Source organism: Oratosquilla oratoria, chromosome 15 (genome assembly GCF_046742065.1).
Source record: "Oratosquilla oratoria isolate Oo_2021 chromosome 15, ASM4674206v1, whole genome shotgun sequence".
NCBI classification, from domain to species: domain Eukaryota; kingdom Metazoa; phylum Arthropoda; class Malacostraca; order Stomatopoda; family Squillidae; genus Oratosquilla; species Oratosquilla oratoria.
Window position 1 is genome coordinate 25,047,053 of NC_134791.1, and position 19,555 is coordinate 25,066,607.

The 19,555-nt window shown below is 39.0% G+C and overlaps 3 protein-coding genes across 5 annotated transcripts in view; all 3 read right to left on the bottom strand.

Annotated features, from left to right (window-relative positions):
* Window positions 1–19,555, bottom strand: part of LOC143033019 (uncharacterized) — a 787,267-nt gene that overhangs the window by 384,004 nt on the left and 383,708 nt on the right. The gene's annotated exons all lie outside the window — the stretch shown is intronic.
* On the bottom strand, window positions 123–1,091 carry LOC143033088 (serine/threonine-protein kinase Chk1-like). Its single transcript, XM_076198287.1, has one exon. It carries the CDS (start codon window positions 1,089–1,091, stop codon window positions 123–125), a length of 969 nt encoding a protein of 322 aa, XP_076054402.1.
* On the bottom strand, window positions 6,429–7,391 carry LOC143033090 (serine/threonine-protein kinase Chk1-like). The gene has a single exon (XM_076198288.1). It carries the CDS (start codon window positions 7,389–7,391, stop codon window positions 6,429–6,431), a length of 963 nt encoding a protein of 320 aa, XP_076054403.1.

The window sequence follows — 19,555 nt, forward strand, 5'->3', positions numbered from 1 at the left end:
TAATATTCATTCAGCTGAGGGAAGCCTCTGGTAGCCAAAGGCTCAAGTCAATTGTACGACTCTTTCAAATATTAACAGTGACGAAGGGTTTAATGCGATACGCGTCCAACAACGGGATCAGCTCAATATCGGCAGACTCTTCTCCAGCCACAAATCCTCTGCGTGGGGTTCGGTTCCAACAAGAGATTCAGAAGTGTCCTCAAGGCTTTGTTTAGCTCCTTCCAGCCGTCTTTCTTGTATAGCCCCTTTCTATTTTCAACCCACATTTTGTACTCCTTGTCATCCAGGTCAGCTCTTGACCAAGGCTTTCTTTTGGTCATCAACTTGAAAAAGATGATGCCACAAGCCCAAAGGTCGACAGGAGGGCCTTGGTATCTCTTCCTGTGGGTCTGTAGAACTTCTGGTGGCATGTACGATTCGGTACCCACCTTCTCAGTCAGGCGAATCTCTTTGCCGTTGACGATGAAAAAGTCCGCAAGACCAAAGTCGGAGATCTTCACAACTTTATCTTTTGTTACAAGAAGGTTTTCAGGCTTTAGATCTCTATGAACGATGCCTCTTGCGTGGATGTAAGTAACGCCATCCAACAGTTGCTTAAAGTAGGATTTGGCATCTTTTTCCTCGAGGTCAATCAGATGGCTCGCGCTATCTCCTCTGGAGCAATATTCCAGGTTGAAACACACAATGTTAGCCTTCTGTTCCCAGCAATACAGTTTGAGCACATTTGGATGGCTCATCTGGATGTGGATGATTTCTTCCGATGAAAATCCATATTCCGTAGGCTGGGAAAGGACACATTTTCGAGCAATTTTCGTCTTTTTCTTTCTTAGTAAAAATACTTTGCCAAACCCACCTTCTCCAAGGACCCTGACCTTAGTCCATCCTGATGCAAAATTGTAGCGTTTGCACGTTTCTTCGTTCTTCTTCAGGAGGCTTTCGTAGTCGGTCAGGGTGGCGGGCGACGAGGCAAAGTTTTCTTCGTTTTCGGTTCCACCGAAGTCAGGTTCCTTGGAAGTCGAAGTATTTCCTCTTCGGCAATTCTTCAGCTCTTGGAAACAGCGACACACGGCGAAAAATAGCTGGAAGATCATCTTGAAGCAGTAGATTCCCCCAACGACTCTAGTCTGGAGGAGAAAGATCTATCTTCACGAAGAGTCAAGAGGATTTCGTAGATATCTGGTCACTTCGTGCACTTGGGCTGAAGCGCACTCGCTCTCTCTCTCTCTCTCTTTCTCTCTCTCTCTCTCTCTCTCTCTCTCTCTCTCTCTCTTTCGTGCGCTGGTGGTGTAATTAGAAGAATGCTGGCCTCGCATTCGCTTAGTTATAGGTTCGAATCCCGCACTTCTCTCTAATTCCCAGCAGTAACTGTTACTTGTCCTAATAGTACAGGGACATAGGGCAAAGGAAACGGCAACGAATATACTCGTATAGCGAAGGATTACAAAGGCGTAGCATGCCAACAGGAGACCTTTTGTTCCATAACTATGTCGAATGCGGACAAAATTATAAAAAATAAAATAAAATAAATAAAAATAAATAAAATTAAAATAATATAAATAATAATAAATAAAATAGATAAATGCATAGGTATTGTTGAATAGTAAACAAACAGGTAAATATTAAATAATAATAAATTGAAAAATAACGAATAACAAATAAAAATTAAGCAAATAATAACAAAACAAATAATAGCAAACACAAGTAAATATTGAAGCAAGGTGCTGCAATGACTGCCATTTATTTTATATTGTTTATGTGTACCAAAGGACAAGGATATATTTTTATAGCGAAATATATACTTGGGTAGCAAAGGATATACTCGTATATCGGATGGCTCTGCTGGACAAGTTAAGGCGTCATTACTTGCGGCAAAATTATAATGTAAAACATGATATTGAAACTCAAAATGTGTAAAAAAAAAATAATCACGAGTTTCTTAAAACCAGGTATTTTAATGCTCGTAGTATTAGGAACAAATTTCAAGAAATACAGGCGTATGTCAAAAGCGAAAATATCGATATGATAGGAAAAACTGAGACATGGTTAAACGGTACAGAGTTAGAAGCTGAATTTAATATTGCGGGATTTAAACACTTTCATCAGGATAGAAACCACAAGAAAGGTGGGGGTGTTCTGTTGTACGTTAAAAACAATGTCCATGCTTGTATTTTAGAGATAGTGAAACAGGATGCATATGATAGTTTGTGGGTTGAGTTTACCCAAACAAATGGACAAAAAATGAATGTAGGTGTAATATATAGGCCAAGGACATTATCATTAGCAGACGACAAACTGTTATTTCAAGAACGGTCTAGTTTCTGCAACCGGGATTTATTGATAATGGGTAATTTCAACTTTACTGACATTGATTGGATGACCCTTGAACATGGCCACATAGGTAGTCGCTTGATTGATTTTCTTGGTGACAATTACTTAACTCAGCATGTAAAAGAGCCCACAAGATATGGAAACTTACTCGATCTATTGATCACTAGCAGCGAAAGCATGGTAACTCATGTAGAAGTCAGTGAAACTCTTGCAAATAGCGATCACAACTTAGATTCAAACACCCACAATTTATTAAAATAGATACTTGTGTTTCTAAAAAACCCGATTTCAGTAAAGCTCAGTTCATAGGACTACGTCAGGAGCTTCAGCTTTCAGATTGGGAGGCAAAATTAAGCGAAAGACCTGTAGATCTGATGTGGGAAATTTTATCAAAATACGCTCACTGAGATGATTCATACTTACATCCCTTTTAAGGACAGACGTTCCCCAAATAAGGCTCGCCCAAAATGGCTTGACAAAGAAATTGAAAATAAAGTATTGCTAAAAACAGACAAGCTTATAAGAAGTACAAGTGTTCGAGTGCACCTAATGACTATGGAAGTTATGTATTAATACAGAGAAATTTAAAAAAGACAATAAAAAAAAAACGAAAACGACAATACGAAATGAATATCGCTGATAAATCCAAAGAGAATCCCAAAGAATTCTATAGTTACATTAGAGATAAAAAGGTTGTTAGGAATCACATTGGTCCACTATTATCTGCTGACGGTCAACTTGAATATTCAAATGAAGGAATGTGTAATATTCTAAACAATTATTTTAGCTCGGTATTCGTAAACGAAACACCTCAAAGTGAACTCCAAACTGAAACCTGTGAAAAGTCTAGGGTAAACTTACTACGGTAAATATAACAAAAGAAAAAATTAAAAGGTGTATAGAGAAACTCAAAGTTAATAAAACACCAGGGCCTGACGGTTGGCATCCAAGAATCTTAAAGGAAATGAAAAATGAGATTGTTGTTCCATTAGAAATTATTTTCATGAAATCCATCATATCCGGAGATGTCCCAAAAGAATGAAAACCTAGCTAATGTTACTCCCATATTCATTTAGAAAGTACCTGTTCGATAAATGATAGCCAGCATGGATTCAGACGGAAACGTTCTTGCGTGACTAACTCGAATTCTACAACACAGTCATCTCGAATTATGACAAAAGAAACAATATAGATTTAATATACCTAGAACTTGCAAAGCTTTCGATGCCGTCCCCCATGAAAGACTACTTACTAAATTAGCTTCACACGGAATAAGTGGTACCCTATTAAGTTGGACTAGTAATTAGTTGAATGATCCAAAACAGAGTTGCTTTAAATGGAAAAACTTCTAGATGGAAAAATGTTACAGGTGGAGTTCCTCAGGGTTCCGTTCTTGGACCACTTCTATTCATAGTTTATATAAATGACATAGACCATGGACTAAAATCTAATGTTTCCAAATTTGCTGATGATACAAAACTGTGTGGAATGGCAAATGATCACTTCAACCGATTAGATATTCAAGAAGATTTAGATAAATTACAGCAATGGTCTGAAAAGTGGTTAATGAAATTTAACACAAGTAAATGTAAGGTAAAAATAACAGTAAGTACAGGTTATTTGGAAATGCGTTAACAAAAGTGAATAGTGAAAAAGATCTCGGCGTAATTATCAGTAACGACCCCAAATCATCCAAGCAGTGTATTTCAGCCTCTGAGAAAGTAAATAAGATTCTAGGACTGATCGCGCGATCTTTTGATTTCAAAAGTCAATCACTCATTACCAAACTTTATCAATTGTTAGTTCGTCCACATTTGGAATATGTTGTTTCCGTATGGTCACCGAATCTCATTAAAGACATTGACAGACTGGAAAAGGTACAACAGCGAGCCACAAAACTGATTCCAAATAACAAAAATAAATCATACGAAAATCGACTAAAACATATTAATCTGTTTTCCCTAAAAAAGCGTAGACTCACAGGTGACTTGATACAGGTATTTAAAATTCTAAAGGGAATTGACAACACCAAGTGACAATTTTCACATTGAATGAGAATCAGACAAGAAACAATGGTCTCAAACTGTCCGTAAATAGATTCATTTTGGAAGTGGGTGGAAACAATTTCGCCAACCGTGTAGTTAATGAATGGAATAAACTTCCTGCACAGGTAGTGCAACGTAGTTCAGTTCGAAGCTTTAAGAATCATTAAGATAAACACCTAACCAAGATGCTGTAATGATTATAATTTATTTTATACGATTTGTTTTTGTTTTGTTATTATTTGTCTGTTTGATTCTCATTTATTATTTGTTATATGTCAATTTATTATTATTTACTATTTACCTTTTTGTTTATTATACAACTAAACCTTTACATATATTTATGTATTATATATGATATTTACATTATTATAGTTTTTATTTCTTAATTTATTACTAAATAATGAATGGACCAAAAGGCCTCCTGTCGGCATTCTCCGCCTTTGTAATCCTTTGTAATGGAGGTTCGAACCCTGCCACCGGCGAAGTTGAACCAAGGGCATGGTTAATTAAATTCCACGCTACAAAGTCCTCTGTGAAGGGCATGGTCCTAGCCCTCCGATATGGGGTGATTTAAACCTTATCATGAACATAAATTTCGACGAGTGACATACCATATCTTAAGGCAGAATTTCGAACGATGAATTATATTGAATATGTAGAAAAAGACTTCTTTGGTATTTTTTATATATTTATAATTGCATAGCGAATTTATCTATGTGCCATTCTACAACGGTCGCTAATTCTGATGAATGATTTCCATAATAATAATTGTAAATCTTACTGCATTTTGTGGTAAATGATGAACTGAATCTTTAAGATTCATTCGTCCCTTCACTGGATTTTCATTCTTACATTCTTGACATTTCTATCTTGGGTTATTCACTATCAAAATAAATTTGTACATTTAAGACTCTCAGGCTTGTTCCTACATTTTCTATTTCAATTAATATCTCTATTCATTTTTTATGCCTCTAGACCTATGGAAATGGCTTCATTGCAATCATCCAGCCCCATTTTTTTTTCTTGCTGATGTCTCCGCACACCACCCAAGTACCACAATCCTGTGTCATGTACACAAAGGATTACAAAGGCGGAGCATGCCGACAGGAGACCTTTTGATCCATATCTAGGTCGGATGAAAAAAAAAAAAAAAAAAAAAAAATATTAATAATAAAATGATAAATAAAAACTATAATAATGTAAATGACAAAATGAAATACATAAATAAATGCATAGGTATAGTTAAAATAATAAACAAACAGGTCAATAGTAAATAATAATAAATTGGATATAAAATTCAGATCTATTCACGCAAAGTACATCTACTGTCTAAAACATATGTCTATCTATCATAACACCACTCTGCACTCAAGACTACGCTTACTTACATACATTTAGCATAGTAATTCAATAATTTATATAAAGTATTGTAATACCAAAATATTTCCAGTTTTGGTAAAGCAGGTTGTAAAAGTCTTCCCCCTTCCTCTTTCTTTTCTCTAGCCCGTCCTTTCTCTTCCCTCCTCCCTACTTTCTCCTCCCTCCTCCTTTCTTCTTCTTCCTTCTCCCTCTTCCCTCCTTTCTCCTCCCTTCTCCCACATGTAACTATTACTACCTCTCCCATTTTCAGATTCTATTTGTAACACTAATGATATTTTCTTAAATTATGAACGTAAATGACACCTCAATGCACCAGATTTTGAGGACATAATTGACTGATTCGGTTTAACTAGCTGGAGGCTTAGGCGGCGCCCCTTACCAAGGATTTGTACACCGGAACTTAATCAACCACGACCCCGATCCAACCCGCCTTGCTGGCAGGGTTCGAACCACCGCCACCCTGAGCTCCGCCATAAGCAGCGACGCTCCAACCCAGTCGGCCAGAAGGCATCCTCGACACAGGGCACAATTTAATGCAATTATAGGTTTAGGGTAATATTCATTCAGCTGAGGGAAGCCTCTGGTAGCCAAAGGCTCAAGTCAGTTGTACGACTCTTTCAAATATTAACAGTGACGAAGGGTTTAATGCGTTACGCGTCTATGAACGGGATCTGCTCAATGTCGGCAGACTCTTCTCCAGCCACAAATCCTCTGTGTGGGGTTCGGTTCCAGCAACAGCTTCAGAAGTGTCCTCAAGGCTTTGTTTAGCTCCTTCCAGCCGTCTTTCTTGTATAGCCCTTTTCTCTCTTCAACCCACATTTTGTACTCCTTGTCATCGAGGTCAGCTCTTGACCAACAAGGCTTTCTTTTGGTCATCAACTTGAAAAAGATGATGCCACAAGCCCAAAGGTCGACAGGAGGGCCTTGGTATCTCTTCCAGTGGGACTGCAGAACTTCTGGTGCCATGTACGATTCGGTACCCACCTTCTCAGTCAGGCGAATCTCTTTGCCGTTGACGATGAAAAAGTCCGCAAGACCAAAGTCCGAGATCTTCACAACCTTATCTTTTGTTACAAGAAGGTTTTCAGGCTTTAGATCTCTATGAACGATGCCTCTTGCGTGGATGTAAGCAACGCCATCCAACAGTTGCTTAAAATAACATTTGGCATCTTTTTCCTCGAGGTCAATCAGATGGCTCGCGATATCTCCTCTGGAACAATATTCCAGGTTGAAACACACAATGTTAGCTTTCTGTTCCCAGCAATACAGTTTGAGCACATTTGGATGGCTCATCTGGATGTGGATCGTTTCTTCCGACGAGATTCCAAATTCCGTAGGCTGGGAAAGGACACATTTTCGAGCAATCTTTGTCTTTTTCTTTCTCAATAGAAATACTTTGCCAAATCGTCCTTCTCCAAGGACCCTGACCTTAGTCCATCCTGATGCAAATTTGTAGCGTTTGCAGGTTTCTTCGTTCTTCTTCAGGAGGCTTTCGTAGTCGGTCAGGGTGGCGGGCGACGAGGCAAAGTTATCGGTTCCACCGAAGTCAGGTTCCCTGGAAGTCGAAGTATTCTCTCTTCGGCAATTCTTCAGCTCCTGGAAACAGCGACACACAGCGAAAACTAACTGGAAGATCATCTTGAAGCAGTAGATTCCCACAACGACTCAAGTCTGGAGAAGAAAGATCTATCTTCACGAAGAGTCAAGAGGATTTCGTAGATTTGTGGTCACTTGGTGCGTTTGGGCTGAAGCGCACTCGCTCTCTCTCTCTCTCTCTCTTTCTCTCGTGCGCTGTTAGCGTAATTAGAAGCATCCTGGCTTCGCATTCGCTTAGTTGTGGGATCGAATCCCGCACTCCTCTCAAATTCCCAGCAGTAACTGTTACTCGTTCTAACAGTACAGGGGAATAGGGCAAAGGAAACGGCAACGAATATACTCGTATAGCGAAGAATTACAACGGATTACAAAGGCGGAGCATGCCGACAGGAGACCTTTTGTTCCATAACTATTGCGAATGCGGAAAAAATTATAATAACGATAAACAAATAAAAGAAAAAAAAAGATAAAAATTGTATAAATAATAATAGATAAAATAAATAAATGCATAAGTATAGTTAAATAATAAACAAACAGGCAAATATAAAATAACAATAAATTGACATATAACGAATAATAAATGAAAATCAAGCAAATAATAACAAAACAAATAATAGCAAACACAAGTGTATCCTCCGCTATAAGAACATATCCTTGGCTATACGAGTATGTCCTTTGCTACACAAGTGCAATGTAGTACAATTCGAAGCTTTAAGGTTTGTTTAGATAAACAATTAAGCAAGTGTTTATGTGTACCAAAGGACAAGGATATATTCTTATAGCAAAGGATATACTTGTGTACCAAAGGATATACTCGTATATCGAATGGCTGGCTGGACGGGTTAAGGCGTCGTTACTTGCGGAAAAATTATAATGTAAGGCATGATGCTGAAACTCAAAACGTGCCAAAAGGAAATAATCACGAATTTCTTAAAACCATGTACTTTAATGCTCGTAGTATTAGCAACTAAGTCCAAGAAAGACAGGAGCATGTCAAAAGGGGAAATATCGATATGATAGGAATAACAAAGACATGGTTAAATGGTGGACAAATTGAAGCTGAGCTTAATATTGCGGGATTTGAGCACTTCCATCAGGATAGAAACTACAAGAAAGGTGGGGGTGTTCTGTTGTACGTTAAACACAATGTCCATGCTTGTGTTTAAGAGATAGTGAAACAGGATGCATATGATACTTTGTGGGCTGAGAAAACAAATGGACAAAAAATGAATGTAGGTGTAATATATAGACCAAAGACATTATCATTTGCAGACGACAAACTGTTATTTCAATAACGGTCTAGTTGCTGCAACCGGGATTTATTGATAATGGGTAATTTCAACTTTACTGACATTGATTGGATGACCCTTGAACATGGCCATATAGGTAGTCGCTTGATTGATTTTCTTGGTGACAATTACTTAATTCAGCATGTAAAAGAGCCCACAAGATATGGAAACTTACTCGATCTATTGACCACTAGCCGCGAAAGCATGGTAACTCATGTAGAGGTCGGTGAAACTGTTGGAAATAGCGATCACAACTTAGATTCAAACACCCAAAAAATTTCAGTAAAGCACGGTTCATAGGACTACGTCAGGAGCTTCAGCTTTTAGATTGGGAGGCAAAATTAAGCGAAAGACCTATAGATCAGATGTGGGAAATTTTTCAAAATATGCTCACTGAGATCATTCATACTAACATCACTTTTAAGGACAGACGTTCCCCAAATCAGGCTTGCCCAAAGTGGCTCGACAAAGAAACTGAAAAAGTATTGCTGAAAAGAGACAGGTTTATAAGATATATAAGTGCTCGGGTGCATCTAATGACTATGAAAGTTATGTATCAATACAGAGAGATTAAAAAAAAAAAGTAGGACAATACGAAATGAATATTTCTGATAAATCCAAAGACAATCCCAAAGAATTCTATAGTCACATTAGAGATAGAAAGGTTGTTAGGAATCACACTGGTCCACTATTATCTGCTGACGGTCAACTTGAATATTCAAATGAAGGAATGTGTAATATTTTAAACAATTATTTTAGCTCGGTGTTCGTAAACGAAACACCTCAAAGTGAGCTCCAAACTGAAACCTGTGAAAAGTCTAGGGTAAACTTACTACAGTAAATATAACAAAAGAAAAAATTAAAAGGTGTAGAGAGAAACTAAGTTAATAAAACACCAGGGCCTGACGGTTGGCATCCAAGAATCTTAAAGGAAATGAAAAATGAGATTCTTGTTCTATTAGAAATTATTTTCAAGAAATCCATCACATCCCGAGATGTCCCAAGAGAATGGAAGCTAGCTAACGTTACTCCCATATTCAAAAAAGGTGACAAAAAGAAACCAAATAACTATAGGCCTAAAATATATTAATCTGTTTTCACAAAAAAAGCGTAGACTCCCAGGTGACTTGATACAGGTATTTAAAATTCTAAAGAGAATTGACAACACCAAAAGAGACAATTTTCACATTGAATGAGAATCAGACAAGAAACAATGGTCTCAAACTGTCCGCAAATACATTCAATTTGGAAGTGGGTAGAAATAACTTCGCCAACCGTGTAGTTAATGAATGAAATAAACTTCCTGCACAGGTAGTGCAATGTAGTTCAGTTCGAAGCTTTAAGAATCATTAAGATAAACACCTAACAAAGATGCTGTAATGATTATAATTTGTTTTATACGATTTGTTTTTGTTTTGTTATTATTTGTCTGTTTGATTCTCATTCATTATTTGTTATATGTCAATTCATTATTATTTACTATTTACCTGTTTGTTTATCATTTAACTATACCTATACATTTATGTATTTTATATGTTGTTTACATTATTATAGTTTTTATTTATTAAAGGCATTCTCCGCCTTTGTAATCCTTTGTAATGGAGGTTCGAACCCTGCCACCGGCGAAGTTGAACCAAGGGCATGGTTAATTAAATTCCACGCTACAGAGTCCTCTGTGAATGGCACGGTCCTAGCCCTCCGATATGTGGTGATTTAAACCTTATCATGAACATCAATTTTGACTAGTGATATACCATATCTTAAGACAGAATTTCGAACGATGAATTATAATAAATATGAAGAAAAAGACTTCTTTGGTATTTTTTATATATTTATAATTGCACAGCGAACTTATCCATGTGCCATTCTACAACGGTTGCTGATTATGATGAATGATTTCCATAATGATCATTGTAAATCTTACTGAATTTTGTGGTAAAAGATGAACTGAATCTTTAAGATTCATTCGTCCCTTCACTGGATCTTCATTCTTACATTCTTGACATTTCTATCGTTGGATATTCCCTATCAAAATAATTTTGTACATTTAAGACTCCCAGGCTTGTTCCTACATTTTCTATTTCAATTAATATCTCTCTTCATTTTTTATGTCTCTAGACCTATGGAAATGGCTTCATTGCAATCATCCAGCACCATTTTTTTTTCTTGCTGATGTCTCCGCACACTTTGGATATAAAATTCAGATCTATTCACGCTAAGTACATCTACTGTCTAAAACATATGTCTATCTATCATAACACCACTCTGCACTCAAGACTACGCTTACTTACATACATTTAGCAGTCATTCAATAATTTATGAAGTATTGTAATACCAAAATATTTCCAGTTTTCGTAAAGCAGGTCGTAAAAGTCTTCCCCCTTTCTCTTTCTTTCTCTAGCCCGTCCTTTCTCTTCCCTCCTCCTTTCGTCTTCTTCCTTCTCCCTCTTCCCTTGTCTCTCCTCCCTCCTCCCACATGTAAACTATTACTACCTCTCCCAGTTTCAGATTCTAGTTGTAACACTAATGATATTTTCTTAAATTATGAACGTAAATGACACCTCAATGCACCAGATATTCAGGACATAATTGACTGATTCGGTTTAACTATCAAGAGGCTTAAGCGGCGCCCCTTACCAAGGATTTGTACAGCGGCCCCGATCCAACCCGCCTTGCTACCAGGGTTCGAACCATGGCCACCCCGAGCTCCGCCATAGGCAGCGACGCTCCATCCCAGTCGACCAACCGGCATCCTCGGCACAGGGCACAACTTAATGCAATTATAGGTTTAGGGTAATATTCATTCAGCTGAGGGAAGCCTCTGGTAGCCAAAGGCTCAAGTCAATTGTATGACTCTTTCAAATATTAACAGTGACGAAGGGTTTAATGCGATACACGTCCAACAACGGGATCTGCTCAATGTCGGCAGACTCTTCTCCAGCCACAAATCCTCTGCGTGGGGTTCGGTTCCAGCAACAGCTTCAGAAGTGTCCTCAAGGCTTTGTTGAGCTCTTTCCAGCCGTCTTTCTTGTATAGCCCCTTTCTGTTTTCAACCCACATTTTGTACTCCTTGTCATCCAGGTCAGCTCTTGACCAAGGCTTTCTTTTGGTCATCAACTTGAAAAAGATGATGCCACAAGCCCAAAGGTCGACAGGAGGGCCTTGGTATCTCTTCCAGTGGGACTGCAGAACTTCTGGTGGCATGTACGATTCGGTACCCACCTTCTCAGTCAGGCGAATCTCTTTGCCGTTGACGATGAAAAAGTCCGCAAGACCAAAGTCGGAGATCTTCACAACCTTATCTTTTGTTACAAGAAGGTTTTCAGGCTTTAGATCTCTATGAACGATGCCTCTTGCGTGGATGTAAGTAACGCCATCCAACAGTTGCTTAAAGTAGGATTTGGCATCTTTTTCCTACAGGTCAATCAGATGGCTCGCGATATCTCCTCTGGAACAATATTCCAGGTTGAAACACAGAATGTTAGCCTTTTGTTCCCAGCAATACAGTTTGAGCACATTTGGATGGCTCATTTGGATGTGGATGATTTCCTCCGATGAAAATCCATATTCCGTAGGCTGGGAAAGGACACATTTTCGAGCAATCTTCGTGTTTTTCTTTCTTAGTAAAAATACTTTGCCAAACCCACCTTCTCCAAGGACCCTGACCTTAGTCCATCCTGATGCAAAATTATAGCGTTTGCAGGTCTCTTCGTTCTTCTTCAGGAGGCTTTCGTAGTCGCTCAGGGTGGCGGGCGACGAGGCAAAGTTTTCTTCGATTTCGGTTCCACCGAAGTCAGGTTCCTTGGAAGTCGAAGTATTTCCTCTTCGGCAATTCTTCAGCTCCTGGAAACAGCGACACACGGCGAAAAATAGCTGGAAGATCATCTTGAAGCAGTAGATTCCCACAACGACTCTAGTCTGGAGGAGAAAGATTTATCTTCACAAAGAGTCAAGAGGATTTCGTAGATTTGTGGTCACTTGGTGCGCTTGGGCTGAAGCGCACTCGCTCTCTCTATCTCTCTCATGCGCTGGTGGCGTAATTAGAAGCATGCTGGCCCCGCATTTGCTTAGTTATGGGTTCGAATCCCGTATTTCTTTCCGATTCCCAGCAGTAACTGTTATTTGTCCTAACAGTACAGGGGCATAGGGCAAAGGAAACGGGAACGAATATACTCGTATAGCGAAAGATTACAAAGGAATACAAAGGTGGAGCATGCCGACAGGAGACCTTTGGGTCCATAACTATGTCGGATGCGGAAAAAAATATAACAATAATTAAAAGAAAAATAAAGAAAATTATAATACTATAAATAATCAAAAATAAAATCAATAATTGCATAGGTATAGTTAAATAATAAACAAACAGGTAAATAGTAAATAATAATAAATTGACAAATAACTAATTATAAATGAAAATCAAGGAAATAATAACAAACAAATAAATAATATAAAATAAATGGCAGTCATTACAGCATCTTGCTTCGGTGTTTATCTAAACGAATCTTAAAGCTGCAAACTGAACTATATTGCACTTGTGTAGCAAAGTACATACTCGTATAGCCAAGGATATGTTCTTATAGCGAAGGCTATACTTGTGTACCAAAGGACATATTCGTATACCCAAGGATATAGTCTTATAGCGAAGGATATATATGTGTAGCAAAGGATATAGTCGTGTATTGAATGGCTGGCTGAACGGATTAAGACGTCGTTACTTGCGGCAAAGGTCGTGGGGATGGCGGTTCGAACTCTGGCACCGACGAAGTTGAACCAAGGGCATTGTTAATGAAATTTCACGCTACAAAGCCCTCTGTGACCGTGCTAGCCCTCCGATAAGGGGGAGTTTGTGACGTTAAACTATATCATGAACATAAATTTGAACGAGTGACATAGCATATCTTAAGACAGAATTTTGAACGATGAATCATATTGAATAAGTAGAAAAAGAATTCTTTGGTATTTTTATATATTCATAATTGCATGGCGAATTTATCCATGTGCGATGGGACAACGGCCGTTGATTATGATGAATGATTTCCATAATGATCATTGCAAAGTTTGCTGAATTTTGTGGTAAAAGATAAACTGAATCTACAAATTTGATTATTCGGTCTTTAAGATTCATTCGTCCTTTCACTAGATCTTCATTCTTACATTCTTGACATTTGTATCGTTGGTTATTCCCTGTTAAAATCAATTTGTACATTTAAGACTCCCAAGCTTGTTCCTACATTTTATATTTAAATAAATATATCTTTCTTCATTCTTTATGTCTCTAAACTCATGGAAATGGCTTCATTATTATTATTCAACCCCCCCCCTTTTTTTTTTATCTTGATGATGTCTCCACACACTCCCCCAAGTACCCCAATCCTGTTTCATGTACACTTTGGATCTAAAACATCTTTTCACAGTAAATATTTTTGATGTCTAAAACATATGTCTATCTACCATAACACCACTCTGCACTAAAGAGTACGCATACTTACATGCATTTAGCATAGTCATTCAATAATTTACGAAGCATTATAATACCCAACTAATTCCAGTTTTGGTAAAGCCTGTTGTAAAAGTCAAATTTCATGTCCGAAAATATACATGCATATAAAGAGTTCACACAAACTTTCACCCCGAAATGATCTACTAACAATGTCCATATACCTGCTAATTTCCTGTCAAGTTCCAACCACCACATGACCAACCAGTTTCTGGAGACTTCCAGAACTGTTCTGATCCCGTGTTTATTGGATAATTAAACTTCCACTAACATAGAGATTCTCCCTCGTTAAGTTCACAATTATTTTCCTCCTCGGTGTTGTGGATAGTGCGTCGGCCTTCTGTGGAAGCGACCTCACAGGTGGGCAAGGAGTGGGCGGGAATTTGACCGCCGGATGAGCCAATTCTTGTCACCACGGAGACTTCAACGCTGAGACCACCTAAAGAGGCCCAGACCTCGGAACCAAGCAACCCCACTTGCACTCCTGGATCACACTCCACATGCAACCACGCTGGATAAATCTACTCTGAATGAGAAGCTTGAAGTCAATGGATTGAGCTCTAAGCCTAAGACCAAATTGAGACGCAGCCGACACAGATGACGCAGCGCAGAGCAAGGCAGACTTCCTGTTGCTGAATTGAAGTACAGTTAGAACTTCTCTCTCAATTGAAACTCTTCTAGATGTGCTATCTCAGCATTTCAGATGAGAGCAGATACATTTTTACTTCGATTCAGCAAAAGGAATTCTGCCTTTGCTCTGTGCTACGTCGCCCGTGTCACCCTCGTCTTAGTTTGCGCTTAGGCTTATTCTAGTAATAAAAATCTCTTTAAACCTATTCATCGAATATTTCTTCCAAAATTCCTGAAAGGGAAGGAAAATCAAAATAATACCCATATCTTAGACCCACTGATTTTTTTTTTTTTTTATCTAAGGACTTTATTGTTAATCATTGGACGAATTTATTCAAAAGAGGTTAAAAGTCTATCTCGTTGTGCAATATAATTCAACCAAGGGAAATATGTAATCCAAAAAAAAGTTAAAAGTCTATCTCACTATCTCGGTCAATTTTATGGACATGTGTTTTATGTTAGACATTTCTTCTTGTGGAACAGCAAATTATTTAATTTAGCACTAAAAATAAAATACTTCTCAATGAGAACAAACAAGTAAATAGTAAATACTAATAAATTGACATATAACTAATAATAAATGAAAATCAGACAGAACAAGGACACAACACAAAGCAACACAATTACAACTCTGAACATTACCAACAAGTTACGATAGAATGATTCCTGGAACTCGTCAGTATAAGAACGTAAGAATGGAGGAAGCTGCAAGAGACCATAAGGCCTACACTAGGTAGTTCCATCTCCCTTACACCTATCATCGTTATCCATAAAGTTGTCTAACGTTCTTTTAAAACAACCAAATGTTTCAACGCTCACTACATGGTTACAAAGTCTATTCCTTTCATTAACTACTCTACTGTTAAACTATTTCTTACTTATTTCCTTCCTAAACCTAAGTTTAACATAACACTGTGTTTCCTTTGCACACCGCATTCTTCACACAAACTCTTTCCATCATGAAAACAGTAGTGAATGGGGTGGCGCTACGCTCTTCACACGGCACGCGGTTCAACCATTAACGCTTTCAACCCGGAGACCACCCCTGAATTGAACAAAATCGTTTTGTGCCGGGCCGACCGTCATTTGTTCAGTATGCGGCCGCGCATGTGTGGCCACTCGAGATGTGTGGCCATTCGAGATGATCTTAGCCCGGGAACTACCTAAAATCTATAGACCAAGTCATCCCCATTTTGGTGTCTATCCCAGGTATTATCTATTGGATATATCTACTTTGAATTAAAAGGCTTGCTGGCCGAACGGGTTAGAGCGTCGCTACTTGCGGCGGAGGTCGAGGTGACGTAAGCTCGAACCCTGCCGCCAGCGAGTTGGACCAAAGACATGGTTCATTAGATTCCACACTACAAAGTTCTCTTTAAGGGGCACCGTCCTAGCCACCTGGTAGGGGGTGATTTGAAACGTTCAACCAAATCATTAAGTAAAGCAAGGTCCATCTATCAAGTACAAGGTTCTAATGGAGGTAATTTCGATTCTTTAAGCCATGAGACACCATTCTATTGAATAAAATAACCTGGCCTTTATCTGAACAATATCTAAGATTCTAGTGAACTGAAGGAACTCCCGCAGCACGTCTTTATCACCAAAATTTATAATATCCAAATAGTCCTCACATGATAAACCACCTCTCTCTCTCCTCCCCATCTCTCTCTTCCTCTCTCTCTCGTCCCCATCCCTCTCTCCCCTCCTCATCTCCTTCTCTCTCGTCCCCATCCCTCTCACTCCTCCCATCCCTTTCTCTCCACCCTATCCCTTTCTCTCCACCCTATACCTTTCTCTCCACCCTATCCTCTCTCTCCTTCCCATCCATCCCTCGCTCTCCTTCCTATCCCTCTCTCTCCTCTCACTCACTCTCGCTCCTCCCCTCCCCTCTCTCTCCTCCCACTCCCTCTCGCTCCTCCCCATCCCTCGCTCTCCTTCATCCCTCTCTCTCCTCCCACTCCCTCTCTCTCCTCTCATCCCTCCTATCCCTCTCTCTCCTCCCACTCCTCTCTCTCACTCCTTACTCTCTCCTCCACTCCCTCTCCCATTCTCTCCTCCCTATCCCTCTCTCTCCTTCCTCCCTCCATCCCTCTCCCTACTCCCTCCTTCTTCTTCACACCTACCTCCTCTCCACTCCCTCCTCCCTTTCCTTCTCTCTCTCACTACCTCCCTCCCCCCTCCCTCCCCCATTCCTCCTACTACCTTCCCTCTCTCTCTCTCCCTCTCACCCTCTCCTTTCCCCTCTTTTATATTCTTGCTTCCTATTGGTAAATACATGGGATTCTTATTCATTACGGGAAAACCTTCTCCCACTGTCGAAGTTAATCTCGTCTCGGTTAATGAGCCTCGCGCTGCCTCCCACAACAGACTCTGCCTCCCACTACAAGATTTCCCTCGATCAAAGGATACCCCTCTTACAGTCGGGGAGTTCATGTGTTATGATTTTTTTGTTTGTTTATTTAGTTATTATTTATTTATTCTTAGTTTTTTTTTTAGTTCTTTGAAGGTGACGACTACCAATAATGAAAATGTTGTCGATATTTCTATCGTAATATTATTACTTGAACCATCATTTACGAGTAACTCTTTTACATATGCTGGTAATAACCAATCTTTTTGTTTATTTATTTATCTATTTTATTTTTTAGTTTTTTGTTTGTTATTTTTTTCTATTTTTAGTTCTTTAAAGGTGACGACTGCCAATAATGAAAATGTTGTCGATATTTCTATCGTAAGATTATTATTCAAACCATCATTTACACACTCATGACCTCATGGCTTGGTAATATTGTTTGTATGCTGAGAAGGGCTTGTGAAAAATAATATGTCGGAATGGCTATGGATTGTGAAAGAAGTCTGAAATACATGCAGAGTGCTATTGACATCAATATTAAACTTGAGAACAATAAACATGTACAATACATCAATAAAATATGCGTATACGCACAACATAAGAACGTTAATAAATTCTATGAATAAAGAAGCACTAGACAATACTGTAATTAACTAATTAAACCAAGCATCGCCGAACATACAATTTCTTTCAATACACAACAAAATAATCACCTGCAGTATAACTGATAATCTCATTAAACTTGCGAATAGTAAAAATCTACAACCGACATCGACATCGGACATTAAAACCAGGATCCAGGACACAAGTACTAAGATGTCGGACATCTTACACAACAAGGAAGAGCACAATCAAATTAGCCACGGACAACCTTAACACAACGATGTGTTAAACTTAATGAGAAAGACAGCAGTAAAGAACATTGGCGTCATTATGTTACGTTGCATGGGGTACACCTTACCTTGTACAAGACTTCTGAGACCCCTTTACTTTAGTGAACATCCCTTAACTGAATAGAACTCTCAAGAACAGCGTTTCCCAACCTGGGGTCCTGAAATCAATTATAGAGGGTGCTGGGAAGTGATGCACACAAAAGTCACATAGATATATGTATCATTGATTACCCAGTTATGCATATTTGACCTTTTCCATGCTATTTCATTTTTCTAGGATGTTCTTATTTCTTCTACAAACAATATTGTTAATTGGTTTCAGTTCTAAGGAATCAAGAAAATAAATCATCAAGCAGTACATTTCACTTTCTTATATTCTTCTAATAACAAGATAGGGGTGCTATGGTCGGAAAAGGCTGGGAAACGCTGTTCTAGAACTATTCTAGACAAAATGTACACTGCATAGTATAAATTACTAGGTTACAGAAATATTAATGATTTGGTTTGACATCCCGAAACTTCCCCCTATCAAGAGGCTAGGACGGTGCCCCTTACAGAGGACTTTTTAGCGTGAATTTCAATTAACCATTCCCTTGGTCCAACTCACAGGTGGCAGAGTTCGACCGACCATCATCTCGACCTCAGCCGCAAACAGCGACGATCTAATCCGCTCGGCCAGCGAGCTGGCTATAGCTAAAACCAGAGCTGGGCGCGTTCCTTGGTGCGTTCCGCTTTAGTTTGGACGCGGTTAGCGCTCCCAAACTATTAAAGCAATATAGGTGCCGGTATAGTATATGGCTTAGGAAATTTTTGTTTGGTATAGCATGTGGCCTACCGGACTTTTATTTCGGTATGATCTTGTCTCTTAAGCTTAAATAGTTTGGGAGTGCTAACCGCGGCCAAACTAAAGCGGAACGCACCGAGGAACGCACATAGGAACGCGTCCAGCTATGGCTAAAACAATACCAAAACTTCGGAATTACTATGTCCAGGTCTAAATCTTTGCGGGGCAGTTGGGGAGAGACTGTCGAATCCTGCACTCCTCTCAGCAGCGACGTTACCTATCCCCAACAGTCCCTAAAGCGCATAGGGGAAAGTGACGACTTCGGGCTACAGCTACGCGACTCCTGGTGTAGACTCCTCACAACGTACGCCATTCTGGAATAAGTACTGTATATTCCGAAGACAGAAAACCAAACAATAAAATTTAGTGCCAAGCAGTACCAAGATTCAGCTTCTTTGCGAGGTTTCACTTTCGTAGAAAGAGGACCTCCCTTCACCTGAGCAGAATAAGCGACATTACAAGGATGAAGGGGTTGAGGAGGAGGAGGAGGAGGATTAGGAAGAGGAGAAGAAGAAGAAGAAGAAGAAAAAGAAGAAGAAGAAGAAGAAGAAGAAAAGAAGAAGAAGAAAAAGAAAAGAGAAGAGAGAGAAACTGAAGTTTCAGTTTCGCCTCTGGTTTCTTTTGAGATTTCGTTCCGGACACCGAACAATCTGATATAATATGGTGAAACATCCAGCACTCAATCAAGGGAGATTTAAAA

Coding starts and splice junctions, on each gene's coding strand:
- LOC143033090 (XM_076198288.1), bottom strand. CDS start 7,391: ATGATCTTCCAGTTAGTTTTCGCTGTGTGTCGCTGTTTCCAGGAGCTG.
- LOC143033088 (XM_076198287.1), bottom strand. CDS start 1,091: ATGATCTTCCAGCTATTTTTCGCCGTGTGTCGCTGTTTCCAAGAGCTG.